Source organism: Cygnus olor, chromosome 2, assembly GCF_009769625.2.
Source record: "Cygnus olor isolate bCygOlo1 chromosome 2, bCygOlo1.pri.v2, whole genome shotgun sequence".
In the NCBI taxonomy this organism is placed as follows: domain Eukaryota; kingdom Metazoa; phylum Chordata; class Aves; order Anseriformes; family Anatidae; genus Cygnus; species Cygnus olor.
In genome coordinates, this window is record NC_049170.1 from 125,735,714 (window position 1) to 125,760,027 (window position 24,314).

The 24,314-nt window shown below is 40.9% G+C and overlaps 1 protein-coding gene across 1 annotated transcript in view; it reads right to left on the bottom strand.

The window, feature by feature from the left end:
* Positions 1 to 1,018: 1,018 nt before the first annotated feature.
* SLCO5A1 (solute carrier organic anion transporter family member 5A1) overlaps positions 1,019 to 24,314 on the bottom strand; it is a 78,675-nt gene continuing 55,379 nt past the window's right edge. The window contains exons 6-9 of the mRNA XM_040547774.1: positions 16,898 to 17,057; positions 12,389 to 12,630; positions 9,466 to 9,530; positions 1,019 to 7,412 (exon numbers count right to left, since the gene is read on the bottom strand). Of these exons, the coding sequence (XP_040403708.1) occupies positions 6,967 to 7,412; positions 9,466 to 9,530; positions 12,389 to 12,630; positions 16,898 to 17,057 (913 nt within the window). The 3' untranslated portion in view covers positions 1,019 to 6,966. The remainder of the gene's footprint in view (positions 7,413 to 9,465; positions 9,531 to 12,388; positions 12,631 to 16,897; positions 17,058 to 24,314) is intronic.

Below are 24,314 nucleotides of genomic sequence, written 5' to 3' on the forward strand. Positions count from 1 at the left end.
CCATTGCTGCAACCAGAACTTGTTTTTATTCCACCCCTCTCTTTCTGGTATTTCATGGAAGAACATTAATATTTCAGATCTGAATCCTCAATTTAATTCAAACTCTTACTAACGTTGCTTGGTTAAGAGGTTCCAGCATTTCTTGTCATTCCCATAGCATTTATTTTCAGTCTCTGCATAAGCAAAGCCACTAAATAAAGTAACACTCTACAGAAGGATGAATACATCCTACATGAGATTTCTGTGGTCTGTATAACTTCTACATTAGCCATTAGTGCTGAGTCAAATCCTATACTGCCTCCTAAAGTGACTTTCCCACAGAAGAGCTAGGCAAAATTGGACCACTAGGAACTATAAACACTGTCTTTGCTGGAGCAGTTCCAGACTTTAAGAATAAAAACACATGCAGTTGCACAACTGACGTCTTGAATATGTCATTTAAGTCATAGTGAATACATCATAAAATACTTCAGTACCTTTTAGCACCACAGTGTTGTTTAGCCCAAAGATTATCAAGCTCACTTTTCCTTGAGCTGACCAATGTTTTGGATGCTTTTTGTAGCCCTTCATGAATTCCACAGCTTTTCACCTATTCTATATCATGAAAAAAATGTTATGGAATAACATTGTGACAGCTAATTTGAGACAGGAAAAAAATACGAAAATACAGTATACACAATTGATAAGGTAATCATTAGAAGAGTAGAATAGAACCTGAATAAATAAGCATCTATTTTATTGAAACCAGGAAAAGTTTGGAGCTATGTTGAACTTGCAGAGCTAGACCTGTGTTTAAAAGGCTGGATTAAGTCAAAAGAAAATAGTTTATCTGAAGGGTTGGAGGCTCATGGGTTTATGCTAAAGATTACGGTTATTAACAACATCTGGTTACAGATATTGGATATGGATATTGCTAGCTGTCCTCCTTACTTTATGTAGCATACTCTGGGAAAGAATAGGGAAAATTTTCTTTCTGAGGATCAGCTAAGGTTTCAAAGCTTTGGCCATGTAATAGCATGCATTAGTGCAATAACATGTATTCAGTACCAAAGTAAAGAAGAAGAATCACATGAATTTTGGCCATATCTTTTCTCCACAGTGAAGGCTCCCATTTCTACTCTGTGACAATGTTTACCTTTTCCAATTGTTATATGTAAAATAAAATGTTATATATGAAAAAAAAAAAAAAAAACTTAATTCCATACCAAAGAATTAATCTACCATTGTGATGTCAACTGTCTGTTTTCTAAACAATCTGAAGGATAAAAATCTCTCTAAAACCAAGTCCAATGTGAAAAACCTGAAATATGTTGATACAGGTTTAATCTACAACTGGCAAACACTCTGTTCAAAGCTATGCCAATTCACATTGCAGTTGAGGTAAATCTCTGTTTCCAGGTGTTTTAAACCCCTGGAAAGCAGACACAGCTGGATGGCTTCAGCTATGGGAACTCAGACAATGCAGCATAACATTTCCTATGCCGTTATAAAAGAAAGAGTATTGAGAAAAGAGACAAAGATAAACCTGTTAAGGAAATATTTTGTCTTTGATCTACAAAAGCAGAAGTACTAACCAATGATCAGAGTATAAAAACTAAACAAGTGCTTTATGTCACTTAGTTCGCATATACTTGCTAAAGTGTCAGCTTGTTAAGGTCCAACACAAGGTACTGGCCCGGTTCTTCAGCCTCATTGTCAGACTGATGAGGCTGAGAATCTGGCTCCAAAACTGCAGTAAGACACTTTGGACCTATTTATCGTCAGTTTTATGTCAATATAACACCATGAAGAGCTGTGGTATTATACACACAGGAAGTGTAGTAAGGCAGCAGTAATTCGGGCAATTTGGGGAAAAATCTGCAAGAACAGTACAGAAGGTGCTGACCCCTCTCCCCAGGCATGCTCACTGGAGCTCCACAGAGCAGACGGCGCTCTCTTCCGTTTGTGTAGGACACTGAAAAATTGTCATTTGAACCTTTAGGTCCAAATTCTGTGAAAGGGCACAGTCCAAACCTACAGCGCTATGAGTGATTTAATTGGCTTTACGTCCAAGATGCCCTTATTTACTCTGTATCCACACATAATACCTAGATTTACAGCCAAAATTCATAAAACACGTGAATGGTGTGTTTTGTCATCCAGATCTAGAATATATCTTTGAGCAAGTCCACAAAATATTTTGAATGCTGAAGTGACCCTTATCTGAGATGATCTGACACAAGCCATCTCTGGCTGGATTAGGTGACATTAGGTGACCTCATCAGGGTGACAAGTTGACCTGTACCTCTTGCTCTGGAGCTAGCTAACTCTACTGCCTGGTGTAGACATGCTCACGATGCCTTCTGCTTCTGTATGCAGAACATTAATTTCCCTCACTGTGTGATCACTCCTCCTCCCCCTCCTTTTTCTAGTTAGAATTCTAGTAAAAAGTTTTACAGTTTTGTATCACTAAATGTTGCTACTTAGAAACTGTCTTATGTTTGCAAATGAAAGCTTCCTTCATTGCCAGATACATAAGTAGACACATATGAATGCCATAGGGAAGTACTTGAGTGCTACTTCGTGCTATTCTGGCGAAAATGATCACTGAATCCATGGGGAAAAAAAAAAAAAAAGACATCTCAGCATGGAAATTACTCCTTGGGTAAAGAAACTCGTTTCCGAATGCACATGGGATTCACTCCAACACCTATATACATGCAGTATTTTTAAGTGCATCACTTAACTATATAAACTTACAATGTATTTAAGTGTTCTGCTGGATCAGAGCCATAATGAACAAATAGTTATGCTATAAATTTATGAGCTATATTTAAAAAAAAAAAGCAAGCATATATTTTTGAAAACACTACACTCAAGTGTTTGTAATTGATTTAGGAGCTTTCAAACTTATATTTCTAATATCTGGGGGAGATTTGTGCCCCTAGTTCACTTACAGAACAGCAAGTTCTGAAGAACAGCATGTTATTACATGTATTTTCAAAGATACAATGGCCGGACAAAGAACCGAAAGCTTCCAATTAAATATAAATTGCCCCATAACATTCAACTCATTTCTGGTAGCTGTTTACACTGTACTGAAAGGATAGCTCCAAAACACCAGTTCCAAATTCTACCGTATTATATCCAGTACGCTCATGAGGAAAAGAGGACCAAAAATGCAGGTCTTTGACTAGTATTGGATATACAGGCATTCACTCTCCAGTTATTCCAGCCAAGACCACAACAACTGGAAGCTCTACAAACTACTCTCCTAACAGTACTGTGCTCATACACGCCCAAGGCTATGGCTATTCCCTTTCTAACATCTTCCCCTTTTTGAAGAAACACGTATGAACAGGAGGCTAAGCCAGGATGGGAGGATAATCTCTTCAGTCACTTTTTCATGTATCGTTCATGTATTCCTCTAAACCAGGAATAACTGGTGCGAGAGGAAATTAGGCAGTCCTGATAGCATGAAGCCTCCCTGGGGACTTGTAGTTAACCTCCGTTTGTCATTGCTCCATATTATCCCTGGCTGGTTAACTGCAGGTAGCAGACTTTGCCTACCAACAGCAGCGTGTGGCTGAACAGGACCCCTGCCTTACCTTTTCTTGTGCTTGCTGCTAACCAAACTTAAGCATTTGTGGGTAGAGAGGAGGAGGGCAGAACTTACAACAAATTAAACCAAAATGACTTTGGAACTTTACATTTCATGGTCAGGCGGTTTCATGACAACTGTGCTTCCTTCAGCAATGATAGCCTCAGAAAATAGTGTTTGCTCAGCAGGTCTCAGTCCATATTTCAGTGTTGACAATACTGGAATTGACTTCTCTAGTGAGTTACTGTTTTTACCCTGCATGCCTTTATTGGCTTATTTTAGACTGTTACAGCTTACTCATAATAAAGCCTCCTTCAGGAACAAATCAAAAATTGGCCAGAGGCTGGGTTTGGTTTCCTTCAGAGGATGCTGATTTAATTAAATGATCTTGTAGAAGTATATTGTCACAATTATCTATATCAAAAATACTAAAGAATGTTGATGTTATTTTTGTTAAGCATATAATTTTGAAAGGAAAATTAAAAGGCTACAGAAGCTATGTAAACACAGGTTTTTCAGTATTTCCAAAGGGAGCATCTTTCCCTCTACATTCCAATTTCTCAGACCTTTTTTTAAAAAAATGAATGTTTTTAGAAGTTGAGGTGTCAGGACTTCCTAAAAAACAGAAGTTCTCAGTTCTGACAAGCTCTGAATTCCTTTGAAATCAGCTCAGAAGCTGCAGCAGTTGCAGATGTGTCACTTACATAACTCTCATTCTCTGTCATCAGTGTTAGCTCCTGACAATCCTACAAGCCTAATCTGCTCTCACTTGTTATTTGTATGGAAAAGATGTGCACACAAGGCATGAAATAGAGTAAATCGGGAGAGATGATTCATCTCCAGCCCCTTTATGATTCCCTAAATGTTCTGTTTCTGAGGTATTTGAAGATTGTCTCTCTTCACCTCATCCCATACTGATTAAAATGGGCAAGTGATTAAAATGGATGGGTGATGGGCTGCAATTACACTTTGTCCTACTATTTTGCCTCAATTTTTGCCATGGCATGAATACCTTAGTGCAAGAAGCATTAAAGACTGTAAGAGAAGGAGACATTTTTAACATCTATTCTGATACCCTGTGGGGAAAAAAAAAAATGTACCCTGTACCTCTGAGCCAAGGAAATTTACTCCTCGGGATGAGAAGTATAGAAGCTAATGCCTCAGGTGGCACAAGCTGGCTAGGGATATATCGTGTCCAGTGGCTGCAAAAGAAAAAAAAAAATCTTGACCCTGAAAAACTATTAGTATGTACAGAATAGATTTAAATGATATTCCTCTATGCTGTATTTTGGGGTAGAAGCATCTGAGTTTGCAGCCACAGAGAGTGGAAGTCATTACAAGTCACATAAATGGACTGAGACGTTGTGAAATAAGCAGCCAGCATTTCAAGCAGGGAAACCAGCCCTGTGGTTAAGCCCATATGCTGGTCAAGAAGAGACAGGAGATGATGGAAGGCAACCAGCAAAGGAGAAGGAGAGGGAAATCTACTCTTCCCAGGTACCGAAAAGAGTATTGCCTTTAATTTCAAGGGAAACAGGACTTGGTTCCATATAATATTCAATCAACTTACATGTTGTAAATTAAAAATTAAACCAGGAAGAAAATCTTTCTTACATTCCCAAAGTTCTGCTCTCTGCTATTTATTTTCATGCAGGCTCCCCACATGACACAACCCAAACCTGCCCATCACTGAGTCCTCTTAAAAGAGTGCTTTTAATTTCCAAAACTTCTAAGACTTTCCCTGTAGGGTAAAATACAGGTTTGACTTCCTGGTGTCCACCTGAAATCATTCTCTGCCCTTTGAGACATCATTACTACATCAAAAGAAGGGCACTACAAAGCCTCCAGAGTAAGATATGAAATGCTAAGTACATTTGATGAGAAAGTCTCAGCATCTCCAGGGGAGAAAACACACCACAGTAATTTGGAATAAGCAAAGGCCACTTCACATCCCATGGGTCCGTGCTTACAGACAATTTCTATTCTTAGCTCTTCTCTGGAAGGGTGGAGGAGAGCCATGCTTTGCCTTCGTGGAAAGCTTTAAATGAAGCTGAGGCAAGTTGTGCACATGTGGGACAAACCATACAACTACCACTTCCAGGGCTGTGCCACCAGCCTGCCCCAATGCCAGGCAGCAGGAGAGGCAGAAGTGGGGCAGAAACGCTGCTGGTGGGGAGCACAGCACCGCAGAGGTGCCAGCAGTCGAGAGGAAAGCCTCATGCCAGGCACGGTGGCAGCCCGAGTGCTCTCAGCCCCCCTGAAGAGTTTCTCTGCTGTGTCCTGCAGCAAGCGGTGCTGCCTTGGCCCCGGTCCCTGCTGTGAGGGGCCCACCAGGTCCCACACAGCCAGACAGACATGAAACAGGACCATTAGCTCTCCCTGGAGGTTTCTTCACCAAAGCTGAACTAGACTGGCATGCACTTCTGAAGTGCTGCCAAGCACTTCCTATCAAGCTATAACTGGTTATTTTCTTCTTCGGGAAAAGTATGGATTCGGTGCTAATAACGGCCACTCAAATAACTGCCAATATCATTGCAGAAGTATGCACGCCTGGTCTGGTATGTGCATATGATTCCTGCATCTCAGTGTTATTACAAATTAATACTGAAGGTGTTTTTTTTTTCTCCAAGCATTATACTTTCCTAGCCTGTGTACTTTGTGAAGAATGACTGCGTCCTATCAAATGAAAATTAACGTACATTTTGACAGGATAAAGATATTATGTCTCAATATTTGCAAACATTACCTGATGCATAACTTTTGTATGGCTTAACGTGTTATTAACAGTACTTTAAACCTTATGTTCTTTTTTATTTTAATGCTTATGTCTGAAAATAGCCCCTTTCAAATTGAGTCGCAATGATGTCTTTAAAAGCAAACTTTAAACTTAATTTGCTGCACATACAATTATCCAAGTAAGTTGCATAGTTTAAATAAGTTTAGTTGTGCTTTGTAGCAGAACTCACAGTAATTACTCATCTCTTAAAAATACAGTTTGCAGATGTGAAGCTGATGATACATTTAAGCATTTTTGTGACATCTAGACATCAACAATATGAGTTTTTGTCACTCTTTCACTGACTTTTGCTGTTCATAATACCTCACCCTTACATTGATATTAGATCAGAGCATGGACATTTAATGGACACATCTGAAATAATTACAAACACAATTTTTAAAACTCCATTGTCAGGAAGGGAGAAATAAGAACTTGGGTTGGTTTGAGGTATCCAGCCCTCAGGAACATACTATGGTTGTTTGCATTAAGCTTTGTTGGTTTTATCATGTGTTACATTTAGATTAAAAATAGAAGGCACAGGTGTTTTACAAGGCGCCGTAATTAAGTCAACCAACAAAACTAAACACTACATTACCAAGCCAGGGGTCTATATCTCAGCAGTGACTTCTTCCAATGCATTTTCATTTGAGGAATTTATTGCTTCTGAAAAAGGGCCAGGGTATGTCTGTGCTACGCAGTTCATTCCTTCTGCCACACCAATGTCTCCTCGAGAATTGAAGGTAGGGCAGGATCTAGTCCGTGCATAGTTTTGTTGGAGTCCAGCTTGGCCAACCATCTCACTCACAGTGTTCACCGGCGAAGCCCTCCACCTCTGTCTCTGCAGTTGCTCTTCTTTACACTTAATGGAGTACCAGGCCAGAAAAATAAAAAAGAATCCCACAAATTTGAGAGCAGCGGCCAATCCAAAGTAGACAAAACGAAATGAGGTGACATCGTATTCCCAGCAAGATCCTTGTACGCCACAGTCCTGTTGCCAAAGCATGCATGTGGTATCAATAACAGCCCCAAAATAAATTGGAGTGGGAATGTAAGCTGAAATAAAAATAGCGACAGAATTAATATGTGTTAGCGTACAGTGGAAGACCTCTTAAGAAACTATATATCTAAGCCAAACAGGCGTAGGTCAAGAAGTTTTGAGATTTTGACCCTGCTATTCTTACCACCACCACTACCTATCCCACACATGAAATATATCTCACATGTGACAGTGTAAGCAAAGAAGACAAGGCAGCAACACCTTACTATAGTTACCGCTCCAGTCTGCGGTCCCCAGACAGCTCTTCGTGAACTACGTGTCCCGCAAAAGAGACTCCAGTATTGCTCTCAGGAAATAAAATCAGCAGAGGAACAAAACAAGGTTATCTCCAGAGTGTTACTAGTTGAACACCCATTATCCATGAGTTGGGAAGGAGTGGGGGTTGCTGCTTTAGATTAAGGAGAGAAACCCCCCAAAATTGCAAAAAGTTTATCTTCCTGAAGAAAGATGGAAGTGAAAAGACCACGAAAATTTCAAATTTTCTTTTGAAGAGATCTTCCTCAGAAACAGAAGTAAACTTCTAAAGCTGCTACAACTGCAGCCAGACCCTTATATACCCTACTTTCCCTGAAAATATGACACCTTTAAGACGAGTCAGAAAGGGCCTGCCTCAGAGACAACCGCTGCCTCACTGACCAGATGCAGCTAGATGGGGTTCCCCTCTTGTTCTCTCTTAGAATAGTCATTGCTTGTTCTATACATGTTTAGCCGTAGCTGAACACCTGGACTACTTGTTAGGCAGAATTTTAGAAGTTCAAGACCTTGAAAGAAATCACTTCATGTAAAACACTTTTAACTTGCTTTCTTTTTGCTTTGAAAAATTTTGAATCATAGAATATCCGAGTTGGAAGGGACCCACAAGGATCATGGAGTCCAACTCCTGGGTGCCCTAAAGGACCACCCAAAAAAAAATCAGACCATGTGTCTGAGAGTGTTGTCCAAATGCTTCTCAAACTCCATCAGGCTCGGTGCTGTGACCACTGCCCTGGGGAGCCTGTCCCACTGCCCGACCACCCTCTGGGTGCAGAACCTTTCCCTAACACCCAGCCTGACCCTCCCCTGTCCCAGCTCCATGCCGTTCCCTTGGGTCCTGTCGCTGTCCCCAGGGAGCAGAGCTCAGCGCCTGCTCCTCCGCTCCCCTCGTGAGGGAGCTGCAGGCCGCCATGAGGCCTCCCCTCAGCCTGCTCTGCTCTGGGCTGAGCAAACCAAGGGACCTCAGCCGCTCCTCACACATCTTTCCCTCTAGATTCTTTACCCTCCTAGTTGTCCTCCTTTGGACACTCTCTTAACAGTTTTATATCTTTCTTATACTGTGGTGCCCAAAACTGCACACAGTATTTGAAATCAGACATTAGGTAATGTTTGATTCTTATTTTGAAAAAGCAAAGACCTACTCCTACTTCTGAAAGCAACAAAAATGTGTTTCTAAAACAACAACAAACAAAAAAAACATTTTAAGTGATATATAGTAACTGTATTAAGACATTGAGTAGATTCACATGGTGACAAGTGGTATTTCATTTTCTTTTCCAAGTAACCCTTGTTTTTGTCCTTGAATATGTAATATCATGTGTGGGAGAGGAGAAATTCTGAAGACATTCTCCTTCTACAAATACTATTTAAAAGACTGATATTGGTTTTGTTGTGTTATCTAACCGGATCAAGAAGTTACCAATAAATGTTTGTCAGAAGAAATCATTAACTTGTCAAAAACTGAATCATTTCATGGGGAAATTGACAAATCTCTTCTTTTCTTCTGGAATGATTCTTAAATAAAAATTGAAACTGTAAAAAGAAATCTCTTTCTGGGACAAAAATGTTGTTCTGGAAAGTCAGTAATAATAAATAAATATATAGATATATATGAAATACATACTCAACTACAACATTTTCAGGAGCTATTAATTTTAGGTTCCTAATACAATTAGTCAAGCAATTAATGGTGTATTTATGGAATTTTAGTACTTTTATGGTGTATTTAAGCCAAATATGGCAAGCCTTTTGGGAACATTGTGGTTTATGTGGAAGCTTAGTAACTGCAAGACTTACCAAGAGTACGTAATAAAACAAACTGCATTCCTAGTGCAAAGGGCCGTTCCCCATCTTCCACAGACCTAGCAGACAAAAAGAAAACTCCCTTGAAGAAACAGTCGATAACAGATAACCATTGTGGTATGTTCTGCCTTCATCTCCCAGCTTTTTTTTCTGAGCTATAATAAATCCTCGTCTAAATTTCTTCTGTTTAGCTTCTAATATTGTTAATTTTTATTGCTAGAAAAAAAAAAAACTAACGTCTCCTATCCCTGTTCAATCAAAATCTCAATTCTGTTTTAGAATTTTTCTTTACCTATGTAAGGCCTGAAGAATCCGATCCAAAACTATTAAGGAAATTGGAAAATCCATCTAAAATGTTTGTGACTTCTCGTAACAGTTTCCTATTATTTCATCTAACTTCTTGTTTTGTTTGCCCTTTTATTTTTCACACGAATTATAATTAGTGGATAGTTAGGCTGCTGAAAGCTGGACTCAGCTTCTGAATTTAACAGATTTCTGTTTGCATAAGCACTTTGGAGATACATTAGGAGAAATATCAGTAGAAACATCCAAACAGCCTGTCTAAACACCGTTCTTTTTCAACACAAGCAATATGAGATTTCTTCCAATAGTTTCAAAGGAAAATGTCAAGATTTCAAAGGACTAAATATAGTGATATTCCACAATGCCATAGCAAACAATTTTAGAAAATAATGGATTTTCTTCTGATTTAAAAACTATTTTTAAATCTTAATCTAGAGGTCTGAAATTAAGATAGGCAGCTTGTAGTGACATTGTAATATAGGATAAAAAACAGGCAGAAAGATTACAGTCAAAGAGGTGCAGCTGAAAGGTCAAGCTTTTCAAGTCAAGCACTTACTCAGAAAATGAGAAATCAGAGAACTAACTTGGGCCACAAATCTTGGATGGACACACTGTGCACAGTATGTGCTTTGAGACAGTTAGCATCACTGTTCCATTGTGGAGGCCATTCTATTTTTTGCTGAACATTACAAAATTTTGCTGAAGATTTCCTTCATGCAGTGTGAGGCTCTCCACAGCACTTGTGTTCATGGTTGTAGTTTACTTTCCGTAATGGCAATACAATGACAATGTTTTATTACTGTTCCCATTGTGCAGGTGGAAAAGTTGGAGACAGAAGGGATAAGGTCAGAAGTATTCAAATGACAACAGCGCTGTGCACAGAGCAGTTGATGTGCCAGCTCCTGAATGTTTGACATTACAATCCTATCAGTGATCCTTTTCCAATTTTGTGGATATTTTGTAAATCAAACTGGAAGACAAACTCTGCTGTGACACAATACACTTTTTTTGCTGTGACACAATACACTTTTTTGTGTGTCAGCAACAGGCTCCTGCATACATAAACCTTAGCCACCTGGGCTGCAAAAACGACAGCAAGAAAGCTTTTATCCTCGCTGAGGATAGGACACAGACACTTGCCAGCAGTTTTCAGAGCCAGGTTGATGGCTGAGCCTAAGGAGAGAACAGCCAGGTTCTCATCTGTCTGATGTTTTTTCTAAGGCTCCATGAGCTACTACAAAGATTTGTGATTATTATTTTTAATAGGGAGCTAACTGTGAGCCGCATCAGAATGTCAATTGTCTTAAAATATCAGGGTGAAGATATAAAGATGACACTACAAGAAGAAAATTCCACGTGGTAGGGAGGAGCATTCTCACAGAAAGAAAAGGCCCTAGGCTGGTTTAAAAAAGCTGAATTTTGAGAAAGATCATATATAAAAATAGGCCAAAAGGCAACTCTATGTAAGCAGCTAATGCAGCTCAAGAGAAGATTTATAGAGCAAAACAGCTTGTGCTGGAGACCTGATGTCTACACTACATGCATTTCAGGCTTTGTAGGCTTTCTGCTTCAGACAAGCTCTAAAATGGTCCCAGAGAGTGAATGCCCATTTGCAGCTGGATCGTTTTGAGTGTGCTTCTGAAGAGCATCTTCCAGTTCATCTCCATCCAGAATGAACTCACTTCATAAACTCTAAGAGCTCTCCAACTTTATAGTCCAAACCAAATCAATACCTTCAAACCATTCTCTTTGGCCTCCTGCTACCAGTAGAACTGATACATACGAGTGTGCTTTTTAAGTCCTATTGAACAACTGAGTTACCTTTTTTTCCCTCTAATTCTTCCTGCTGTTCTTTAACAATGGCATTATACAAATACAAGTTTTAGTAATTGACCATATTCTGTTTCTTCAGCTCAACTTTCTTTAAAAATGACTGAAGTTCATGTACAGAGGTTCCATTTTAAATGGACAAAGATGTTATAGGGAGTGGTAATGTTTATCAGACCAGACGCCAGAGCTGGGAAGAGCCAAATCAAAAGCCTGAACATTTTTCTTTGAATGGACAAATAAATGACACTACCTTTCCCTACAAAGACCACTTTGTTCTCTACCCTTATATGACCACGGTGACAACAACACTACTACAGTACAGCACTTAAAAGTTCAAAATTATTAGGAAGAAAAAGAGGAAGATTCAAAAACAGGCATGTGGCAGAAATTAACAATTTAAAGAAACAGAAAAGGATCAGTTTAAAACTTCCTCTCATTTGAACTATGAATGATTCGAATATTACCTTTTTTCAATTGCATTTTAAAATCCAAACCATTGTTCTAAGAAGGCTGAAAATTTCTTTAAGAGTTGTACTTTTCTTATGTTACGTTTTTATTTGTTCTCCCTTTATATTGTCTGGAAATCCCTGGACATTTGTTTTCTAAAGTGCATTATCATGTTACATATTCTAAATGCAAGCAAGTTTCACCCTATCCATTTCATCCCTGTTCTCTTCTCTTTGTAAGGATACATAAGCTTGAAGGAGTTAGGCTGCATTGCTCCAGCCTCTCTGACACAGACACTGGTGAGAGCAGGCACAGCAAAAATACACTGAGCTCTTACCTGAGTGTCACTATGATTGCTGACGGCTGGGCACACGCTGTTATAAGGGTCACTATGAAAAGAAATATCAGGAATGGGATGAGCGTGTTGCAGGTTCGATCGCACTTCCCAGAAACAGCATAGCCATTTTCGTTCAGGTAGGTTTTGACGATAACCAGTCTGAGCTGACTGCGCTGGCCCACTGTCGGCGGGGTGATAACCTGGCGGCTTTGGACACAGGCACATTCTGTGTAATTTCTTACCTGGGAAAGGGAAACAAAGAACATTTCCACCTGAAAAACTTGTAGAAGAAAAACATTACACAGGAACATGGTATGTCCCATGCAGTCTTCTCATCTTCTCCATCTTCTGCCTCTAACACTATTACTCCAGGTACAACCAAGGCTGCCACTCCAAGGGTTTTCAAAGGCAGCCCAAACTTCCCATGATAGGACTGCCATTGCTTATGACTCCCACCATTTAGGCTGACTGTTATATTAAAAAAAAAAATATCTGGGACATTTTTGGAAAATTCTGCCAAAAACATTGAATCATTTCTGACAGGGAGACTGGAGGAAAAGAATGTTTCTGTTTTTTTTTTTACCAAAACTGTGAGGAAACACTCTTTAAGCAGTACTGACAATGCCATATTCTGGAATTTGGCAGGCTGTCAGCCTTCATCTTCGAGAGGTGTCTTCTGCTATCTCAATGGAAACCTACCAGACTCCGCTAAAGAACAAAAAGCTGCACTGCACACTTGGAGCCCAGAAACTTTCAGCTGGATGTAGGTATGGATGGGATGTAGACAGGAGCAAAAACAGAGAACAAGGGACTTAAACAGTGACACTGGAGGAAATGAGGGATTCCTGACTGGGCAAAGAGGCTGAAATTAGGATGAAAAGATTGTGTAGCAAACTGGCATTTCACAGGCAAAGGGGACTGTGATCTGAGCAAGGTGAGGAAAAGCTGTGTCAGAAATAGCCTCCCATCATATTTATTCTACTACTGTTTTCTAATGGCAAAGGGGTGTGCAGTAGATGAGAATATTCCAGTGTTAGAGAAGAAACAGATCAGGGCCAGTGTGATGTTAGAGAAAGGAACTTCTGGCTTTTATGTTCACGTTCATAAAATGTAGGACCACACGTGCACAAAAGCTACATTACAAGACCATCTTAATATTGCAAATTTAAGCACTCAGACATCAGGAAATATCCAAATTAGGGTTGCCTGTCAACTTTAATTTATGCCTATGTATACAGTTGTGTTATAACATTGCTGTACATTCTTTTTCCATGGGATTTAGCTGAATTTCTTAATGAGTATTTATCCAGTAGTTTACCTCCAATTTTCAAAATGTGGCTTCAAGTATTTTTTCCTCACACTAATCATGTTCCACTACAAAGACAGAATGGCTCATATTTCATATGGATTTTTCTATCACGCTCATCATTATAGCTTAACATTTTCAAAAAGGTGTAATTTATCTTCAAAACAGTTATGAGGCACTGAAGTTGTTATCCCTATTTTGCAGATCAAAAGTTTTGGAAACGTGGGTGGCAAATTTGAGACAACCATGATCCCTTTTTTTTCAGAATATTTTTCATTATATTCACAGCCTTTTCTGCCTAAACAGAACTCTTTCTGCCTTCAGTTACAGATTTAGGCACTCACTGCTTCTGCAAATGACACTTATGTTTATTGCTCATGTCCATTATCCAGAATATGAAGAATACTAAATTAATGGGCCATTGGGAAAAGTTTGGTTTAAATGACCAGCCCAGTAGTGTTTACGAATAGAAGCAATGACAGAATTCAGTTTCCCAAGGCAGCACTCCATTGTCTAATATCACAAGTATTTGCTTTCTTCCTACAGTCCTCACCTTAATCTTCTTATTGCTTCAAAATAGGCACCCTACAGAAAATCTTGCTTCATCAGCAGAGGAAACAAGTCTGTGCACTAAATGAGACAGAGGTCTTATGCAACTCTGTAGTGGGTTTATGTGGCAAGGTTTTGGTAGCAGGGGGCCGTAGGAGTGGCTTCTGTGAGAAGGATCTAGAAGCTGCCCCATGGTTGGTAAGGGCCCCACTGCTGACCAGAGCTGAGCCAATAACCAATGTTGTTTTGCGCCTCTGTGAGAGCATATTTAAGACAGGGAAAAAAAAAAAAAACGCTGCACCACACAGCAGCGGGGAGAGTGACAGGAGTGAGAAACAGCCTTGCAGGCGCCAAGGTCAGTGAAGAAGGAGGGGGAGAGGTGCTCCAGGCGCCGGAGCAGAAGTCCCCTGCAGCCTGTGGTGAGGACCATGGTGAAGCAGGCTGTCCCCCTGCAGCCCATGGAGTACCACGGTGGAGCAGGGTTCCACGCTGCAGCCCGTGGAGGAGACCACGGTGGAGCAGGTGGACCTGCACTGACGGAAGCTGCGGCCTGTGGAAGACCCCTGCCAGAGCAGATACCGGGACGGACCTGTAGCCCGTGGAGAGGAGACCACGCAGGAGCAGGTGACCTGGCAGGAGCTGCTGCCCGTGGGGGACCCAGGTTGGAGCAGTTTGCTCCTGAGGCATGGACCCCGTGGTACAGACCCGTATCTGGAGCAGTTCTTGAAGAGCTGCTGCCTGTGGGCACCCCACGCCAGATCTGTTCAGCAAGGACTGCATCCCGTGGGAGGGACCCCACAGCACAGGGGACGAGAGTGACCGAGAAGGAGCGGCGGCGAAGAAACGCTATAGACTGACCATAACCCCCATTCCCCCGTTTCCCTGTGCCGTTCAGGGGGAGGAGGTGAAAGAGGGTGGATGGGGGGGAAGGTACTTTTGGTTTCTTTCCTTTGTTTCTCACTTCTCTATCTTCTTAGTAATAGGTAATAAATCTTACTGTCTCCCTATGCTGAGTCTGTTTTGCCTGTCACGATAATTACTGCGCGATCTCCTCGTCCTTATCTCAACCCTTGAGCCCTTTTCATCGTATTTTCTCCCTGTTCCTCTCTGAGGAGGGGGAGTGAAAGAGCGGTTGTGGTGGAGCTTGGCTGCCCACTTGAGTAAAACCACCACAAACTGAAATGCTAGAGTACAGGAATGTGTGCATTACCAGTTCTGAACTGCATCTAGGCATCCTTTCTCCTGCTTTCAATTTATAAGTGGTTTATTTTGAAAATACTATATGCTATAAGCTTAAATCCAAATGTTATACACTATCAGCATATTATGTGTTATAGAGTGACTCAAACTTACATTTGTTGTTTCCAAAAGTACCCTACATAAAGCATTATTTAATCAAGAAGTGTATTTTCCTGTTCATTCTATTCACCTTCAGCTACCAAATTAAAACTTCAGGCCATGAAGGATCTTTTTTTAAACCATAGTAGGAAATAGCATGCTTCAAAATTTGTACTGAAGAGTGCATACTACCAAAGTACCTCCTACTAAATGAATTATTAGTGCCAGTTTGATATCAGGCGAAATGTAGCCAAGACCAAACCTGTGTCTCAGTGCAGTAAAGCACAAATAAGATTTATATAGACACTGAAAGTTAACCACAGGTTAACATTAAAGGTTCACATTGCAGGCTTTTAAAGCAATTTTCTACTAAAAACCAGATAGATACTTTAAAAAATATATAAAGGAAACTAGTCTGTTCCAAGTTGAATCTATGTAGGAACCTTCATTTATGGAATGAATATCCATTCAAACTGAATGGATCCAGTCAAACCTGATAAAGGGCAGCGCTGGAACCACCATCCTCCAGTTCACATGCTGGCTCACAACTGCAAATCAGGAGACTGATACATTATAAATAAGCTTTCTGGTAAGTACAATTAAGTCCTTAGAAAATCAATGTTTACATTACTTCCTGTCTTTCTTAATGATTTTTTAAGACAGTTCTGTAACAGAAGAATTTAAGAGTTTGCATTTGTATGAAACGAGCATAACCATACTGCTCTGTTGCTTGTAAGGTCAGATTGTATCTTTCAATGTTATCTTGTGCCCACTTCAGGAAACTGCCAAATTTCCATGGTGTGATTTCACCAGCAGGATGCCTTTCCCCAGTCCAGAAGACAGGAAGATTGGGCTGTAACAGGCAATGTATTTCTAAGAAGGAAATGGATTATTAACATATTTTAATTTCTGGTTACTTGAATTTAAATATAATCACTTAGCCTGGAAGAGGTCTCAAGAAGGACATGAGAATGGCAAAGTTATTTTACAAGAGCAGAATAAACAGGCAGTCTTTATTTATGACAAGATTGGCACAAACACCAATGGCTTTAAACAGGCCATAATTAAATTTAAACTGGAGTTTAAAACATTTCCAACTACCTGAAGAGTTGAGTTCTTCCTTCCATTCAAAGAGGGAACAACAACAAAAATACCAACTGCTCTTAAAAGTAACATCAAGGAACTCGTGAAAAGACTGTATGCTTCGAGAGGGGGGATGTTTGCTCTAGAAACAGAGCGGTCTTTGATCTGCTCCAGGCCTGAGGGGCTACTCGCTATTTGTAGGTTGTATGTGGATGGGTGGGTGAAGGACTTACCCCTGTGCTATGGTTTCCACCATTGATGCAGCCAGCTAGGCAAGGATTAAAATATGTTATTCCATCTGATCCACAGACAGGCTCGTACTCATGAATCTTACATCCGCAGTTCACATTACAGCTCCCAGTCAGATTCCTGTGGGCCATGGCAAGAGTGGGACTGAAGAAAGGAAAAAGAGCATGATAGTAGGGCAAGAACCAGCATCCTGCTATTCAGATGGAGAAAGTATCCTAGTCATTAACTCTGGAACTAGCACTCGATCATTAATGAAAGGCTGCATTAACTCTGGGTCACGTACATGATTTAAACAATATAGAAGAATGCCCCAGGCATCTCTGCCATCAACTGAAAACACAATACAAAAATAATCCCAAAGTATAAAACTTTTATGTTTTTGCCTGGGTAAGAGTTGTATCTTTTTCCTGATTTTTCTTTTAGAGTTAAGATGCCACTACTTTGTGTACCCACCATAATCTGCAGCAATTTGCTGTTGATTACTAATTAAGGCCCCATAAGCGAGATATAAGCATTATATGAACTAAGAGGAATCTCTTCCCACATACTAACAACTGTTCAGAAAATGTAATGCTTGCATTACTGGTACATGTATCAGTAATATAAAACACAGAAATCGCTCTAAATCTGGAGGAGTACTGTGTTTTACTAAATGTCTGTAAAAGAACCACTACTCCACCTCCTTGGATTTTTTCCCAATATCCTGCCAAAGACCAACTTTCTAAGTCCTCCCGTGAAGGGTTTGGTTGTATGCTCAGAACCACTGAGTTCTCACGTGCAGCTCATGGCTGGAATGGATTTTTATCCCCCCCGCCCCCCGTGGCTCTGCTTTACCAGTTGTACCACTGTGACTCAATCCAGACATGGCAAAGGCCTCAGTAATGGTAGATTCCATATCTGTAAGATCATAGACTCTTCATCAGAACGAGATGGAAAAGAAACCTCACTGATGAAATGCTTCTCTTTGCTTCTTGTAGAAAGAAATCAGCCCTGCTTACAACTGACTGCAGGCTGTCACAGTCAGAAGTTTTGACTCAGGCTGATGAAGATGGACAGTAACCAACTCACCCAGCTGCTGCCTTGCCTACCACATCACTTCAGTCCTGCCTAAAACAACTCTCAGGTCATTTGTAAACCACCAGCTCTAGGCACAAGCACTGAAAGAGTCACCCAGTTACACCCTGCCCCAAAACAAAGACCAGGGTAACACTGGACTTTTAGCATTCCTGGATATAGTGAGGGCTTGGAGTACAAAGCAAAGGAGGAAAAGCATTAGCAGACACAGACTCAACCTCACTGAAAGAAAATACTAAAACCACCTACATAACTGTATATACAAATTCCGGTCATAGACTAATGAAGTTAAAATAAAAGTTAAAGAAAGATAAAATGGATGCTAGTTTGTTTCCTCCCATGTTAAAAACAGACTGGCACAACTGAGCCCAGCGTAAATAGAGCTGATATCAGAGGGAGTAAGGTGTCCAGTCTGTATTATCTAGAACCTCCTTATTAATGAGGAAATATATGAGGTGATGATCAAACTGTATGTTTCTGTTAAATAATTGTTTTGAAAAGCCATTTACTTTTAGTAAGTAAATTTACTTACTGAAAGTATTACTCCTGCATAACCAGAGGGTGTTATGTTGGAAGGTATCTCAAGGTACAGACACAAATTATTACCTTTCATCCGTACTATTACTGAACATACTAGCTCAAGTACCAAAAGGAAAATAACTAATCTGCTTAGATATATATGCAGACACACCATGAAATGCAAGTTATTTTCTGCTGTCATTATGCAGCCAAAATATAACAGGCACGAACTTTTAAATAGACTGTATTATATTTATACCTATTTTTACTACACTTACCATGCTCTCCGTCTTGTTTCAGGTTGCTAAATTAATTTAAGAAGTGGAAAAGCAAGCATCTGCAGGGTGGTTTATTGCTGATTCAATTTTCTGCGTCTCATTTGGAATTTCATCTGGTTTCAAAATACTGCCAGCAACATGAAGGCATTAAGGCAGTGGAAAAGTTACCTGAATGATCTTATTCATACCAATCTATTTTCAAATGACAGCCTTGGCTGAGGCTGGGGAGCCTACCTTTTATTTCCTAAATACATTTCTGTTTAATGAAATCAAGGTTCCAGAATTCTGCACCCGCACTCCCTCTTCACTGCACAAGGCTATTCCAAACAAATGAGAACTGAAAAGCACCTGATACTGGTTTTCACTTGAAGCCTTCCTTGTTATTGAGGAAAACCATGATTTTATTATGCTTTCAGAAACTGCAAAGTGTAGTTTCCTGTGATGCTTAAACAGCACTTTTTTCTGGTGTTTACTGTTTAGCGCGCATCTTACCTTCTATCTCAGCTGTCCTCTAGGCCTGTAAATGCTATTTGGGGCCTCAAAGTACCCAAATATTATGCACTGTGATATTTGCAAAACCTAAGCCCTTCTGAAGACAGAGGGCCAGTCTCAAATCACTTACTTTAGGGACTGTAGTTTGTATTATCTAAACCTGGAAGGTTTTAGTCCATCCAGGTACCAAAGGCAGAAAGGCAGGTTCTCTAAAGAATGAGGACAGCTGACAGTTCTGAAGATCTCCAAAAATTCAGAACATGGAAATGAGACAACATAGCTGGCTCCCTGGCTGCTCTGCAAGGGAAGGTGAACTGGGAGTGAGACTGGCGGCAAGAGAAGATCAGAATTGGGTCCAGAGTCAGAGACGAGACAGACTCAGCCCAGTGATCACACAGCAAACCCAAAAAATTCGGGGCAGGCTCTCACTTCCAGCTTTCTTCACAATAGCTCTTCTCAGTGATGGGGCTGAACCTGGACTCAGCCAGCTGAACTCCGTAATTCAGGTGTCCAAACTCCCAAACACAAGTGGGGGAAAGCGCCCCATGCCCTGATATTTTATGGGAATATGGGTGCTCACTGACAACAGCTCAGTGAGTTCCTACACACAGAGCAAAAAGCTGCCCCTTTGTGCTGATAGCATTCTCCAGTTACACTGTACTTCATGGACTTGTAACAGATAATACTCCTCTGAGGTAGAGGAGGAAGCTTCCTCTTCTTCATCAACTCTGTCATTAACGGAGGTGGGAACATTGGGGTTCGAGGGCCTCCCCAACTTGAAGGGGTTCACACTTACTGATATTATTTTTATCAGCAAGCTCCAAAATGGAGTCTCTTTCCATCCCTCCTGCTGAAACTGAACCTGATCTTAATCCTGTTCATGTCTCCTCATCAGTGACTCTTTACTGCCATCTCTATAAGCAAAACCTAGAGCAGGGACCAAGATCCAAAGTCACTTCTTCCAAAGGAAAACTCCTTTCAGCAGGTTTTAAAATCAGATTCTTTGCTGGCTTACTCTTTCTTCTTCTTCTGTATCTCTATCTGTTCATCTTTTTTTTTTTTTTTTCTTCTCCCTCTTCCCCTGTATCCATTGCTGTAAAATAGCTTCAATCCCACAAAATGGAGGGCAGCCCTGTGTCAGAAGACTGAACTATGCAATAATTACGGTGCTCTTGTGGACATCAGGAGTTCAGGGTCAGATTTCCTTTAACTAAATTGCTGGTTAGAGGCTACCAAGCAGAAGGTGAACAACTCGCCTCCTTTTGTAGCAACGAATTTTCTGACTTCCTAGCAAAAACAGTCAGTCCCCATCTTCTCCACAATAACTGTTCAACACAGTGGCCAATGCTTATCAAATTGGTATCATTAGAAAAAACACATCCATCCCTTCTGGATTTAGAATTATTTCAAATGCGTCCATCCCATCTTTGAATCGCAGCAACTTAAACGTCGGCACCTCCTTGCCTCAGATCATAAAATGTATAAGAACCTGTGCTTGAGCACTTGGAGAACTCTGGCCAAGACACAAACCATGGCTTATTTTACTGCAGTAGTCCTCAAGAAAACATAACTGTACAAATCTCTGAGATTTAAGAGTTTTTGTGTAAGAGCCAGCACTTTCATCGGCATGGTTCTGGGACTCTTCAAATCCAGAGCTCTTGGTATCTGAACAGTGAAGAAAGCTGGTGCTTTGGGAATGCAGTTTTGGATATTTTTCAGTCATGGGTTTTATCACAGAAATGGTACCAGAACCCTTCGCTGTGGTATTAGCTTATTTTGAAAGGTTACTCTGAATACTCTGTGTGCCATGTTTCCCCCATGTTTAGAGCTGCAGGATGCCACAGCTCACAGCTACAGTCACCCTGGCCTTGATCCACAGTTTCTGGATCCTCTCTCAGGATGCTGGCTCTGTTTAGCTCCATAACACAGGGCTGTCACTCCTTCCTCTTCCTGGCTGATATATTTAAACTGGCTGACCTTTTCTTCAAAACTGGAAGCTAAGAGTGTCCTCCATTACATCATTTATCTAGTAGTCTACTAAGAAGATAGGAAAACCCAATTTCCAATGAATATTGAAGTAATCCCTACAAGGTTGAACATGATGAAGAGAGGCTGCAGGAGTGAGACTTGAAGGCTTTTCCCATGGACTAGAATATATATATGAAAATCCCCAACCCCTGGAATATGAAAATCCCCAACCCCAGGAGATGCATGTAACCTTCATCTTCTTACATCTGCGTGGAGAATGGAGCCACAGGCACCACCCTACATCTTCCTGTGGTTAGTGTGCAATCCAGTCCTGAAGACGTTAATTTCTGAGAACAAATGACAGTTTGGCTCCTTGAGAATCCACAAAAACAGATAGATTGTAGGTGTGAGCTAGGTACTGAGATCCATTAGGGCATGGGTATTTGCACGTGCACCATAAACAAAAATCTTGCCCTGGGAATTATGTTGGTATGCACAGCATCTCCACAGCCGGCACTGCAGCGTAATATTGAATTAACTGTGCTGCCTTGTTTGCCCTGCTCTCAGTACTGCTCAGTGGTGCCACAGAGAGGCCACTGCCATTCCGAGCTTGCTCAAGTGGCTGCTCTAAACAGATCAGCAGGCATCTCGGGAATGTTGGCACCCCCTCAGCCAGGCTGTTTTCATGGCTGCATCCCCGAGATGCTGTGCGCATGCTCACAGACTGGCACCGTTTTGGAGCCCTGTGAGGGCTGCTGTTTGCTCACCTTCACATCTGCAACATTCAGGCAGAACTGCTGTAAAGGTAAACAGCAAGCATCAGACGTATTGTTTCCCAGCAACCCCACGGATGATAAGGGATGTTCTGCTCCCACCTTCTACACCCGAATAGCTCAGAGACTTGGCTGAGGAGCCACTCTACACACAACGCCTGTCATCCATGTCATCTGTCACCTCACCTCCCATTATTAGTGACACTAAGCATTATAACTGCTGCTCGGTGGCTTCCACTTGACTCATTTTTAATGTATTTATACACCACTATTTGCTTTTGCTGAATATGCTTGTCCTTCCAGCTGTGCACTTTTGCAGCTGATCAAATGTTACTAAGTAGCTCTTAAATATTTATTGACTTGTCTACTGATCACACAAATCAGGTTCACAAATTTAGCTCTTGGAGCTACTTTGCACTTTATGGTCTAGTTGGATGCTAACCAAAGCCTTTTCTTTCTTGTACCATAAACAAACAAGGTACAGTTTTAGAAACAAGTTGCAGCCTGAGCAGGAAATTAAATATTCAGGACTGATATTGGTTCTGTCGCCTTCTCAGCTATCAGCTGAAACCTGTCTCATTATATAATGTTGGATTTCAGAAGGCGATATGCAGTAACATGCCGTAGATCGCCATGCGGGCTTTTCCAGTAATCTCTCAACAGAACCTTCTCTCTGATGGAAAACACCCAAATCACCAAAACATTTCTCGGGAACATACTGATTTCAGCAACGATGTGACAGACATTTTTCACAGAAACAAGAGACGCAGCATTTTTGGAGTTTCACAAGCTCCTTGGCAGCTTGGTGAGCTGGATGTCCCAGATGATAAATATCTGGGAAAAGCAGGGGTTCCCTGCCTGCCCTGGGGCCCTCATGAGGATGCCCTGGCTTCCAGCAGGGCTCCGTCACCCTGCACATGCACAGAATGGGGGCATCTCAGGCTGCTGGGAAAGGCACAGCTCGCGTTCCCCTCTCCAGCCTTTCCCATCCTGTGAAATGCATTCTTCTGGCCTCTTACCCCTCCTTCACATCAAAGTCTTCTCAGCAGTAGATGGGTTTGGGGCAGCTTTCTGGTACCTTACGTAGCCAACTTGAGCTGCACTGCTGAATATTACCATGACACGCAGGTTAGGAAATCAGCTGAAGAATGAAAGTGAATGAAATCAGCCATGGAAATAGTTAGAAGTATGAAACTGGAAACTGAACTGTGACCACTCTGAAAATTTACTCTTAGGGACATTTTTGTTTTGTTTGGAAGAAGCCTTACATTCGCAGATATTCAAAGCAAATATGCTCAAATGAATAACAAGCTACAAATGAATGCAAGCTGTGTGTCTCCGGCTTTCATCACTTCTTGTACCTCAACAAATCGCTGTATGGTTTATTATGGGTATTTGTTTGCTTTTTTGTTGTTGTTTAGAGCAAATGCCATGCACACAAAGAGATTTTTTTTTTATCTTCTCTAGAACATGTAATAGACAAAATTACCCATTAGCTCTGTTTCCAAAAGCTCGTTATCAGGCATTTTTAAGAGGTTCGTGTTTTCATCTGTATTACTTTCAGTCTTCGGCCATTGCTCATTCCTCTTTTAATGATGGGAAACTAGTGAAGGACTACAGATGCCAAGGACATGAAATCACATATGTATGTAACCCCATTTTCATCATGTATGATCTACTATATAGCACATTTTATAACACATTTCTGTGAATGCTTCTCACAGTAGTAGATCATTTTTTTCTTGAAGGTGTATATTTTTCTAGTACTAAGCCAAACCAAAGAACTGTAATCCTGTCTTCTAACACTGGAAAGCTGCCTACTTTCCCCAAAAGAAAACAGCAGTAAACCCTGAGTTACTGCACTGCACAGCACAGTTACCTGCATTGGTCAGAAAAAGCAGGATTTATACACTGGAGCTAGTTAAGTCCTGCTCATAAGGTGGGCTACCGGAAAAGCAGCTTGGTTTCAATGCACCTACTGCTGTAGACACACAGGATGTGTGAAAAACAGCTGCCCTGCTTGTTTCAGCAGAATGGATGCTATCAACTTGCAGTGAGGCTTCATGAGCTGCCAGAGACATCTGTCATGGGGTGAGGCACCTGTGCACACACAGAAACAGAGACCAGCCCCAAATGACAGCATTTCCTGAACTATTCTTTCAATTGTAAGCAATGATTCTGCTCATTTCATTAAGAAGCTTTAACTGCAGGTTTGCTAAACATGCATACTGGGACAAAACCCAGAAACCCATCTGGCAAATTGCATTTGTTCCCTTCTGAGGGAGACTGTTCTGTGT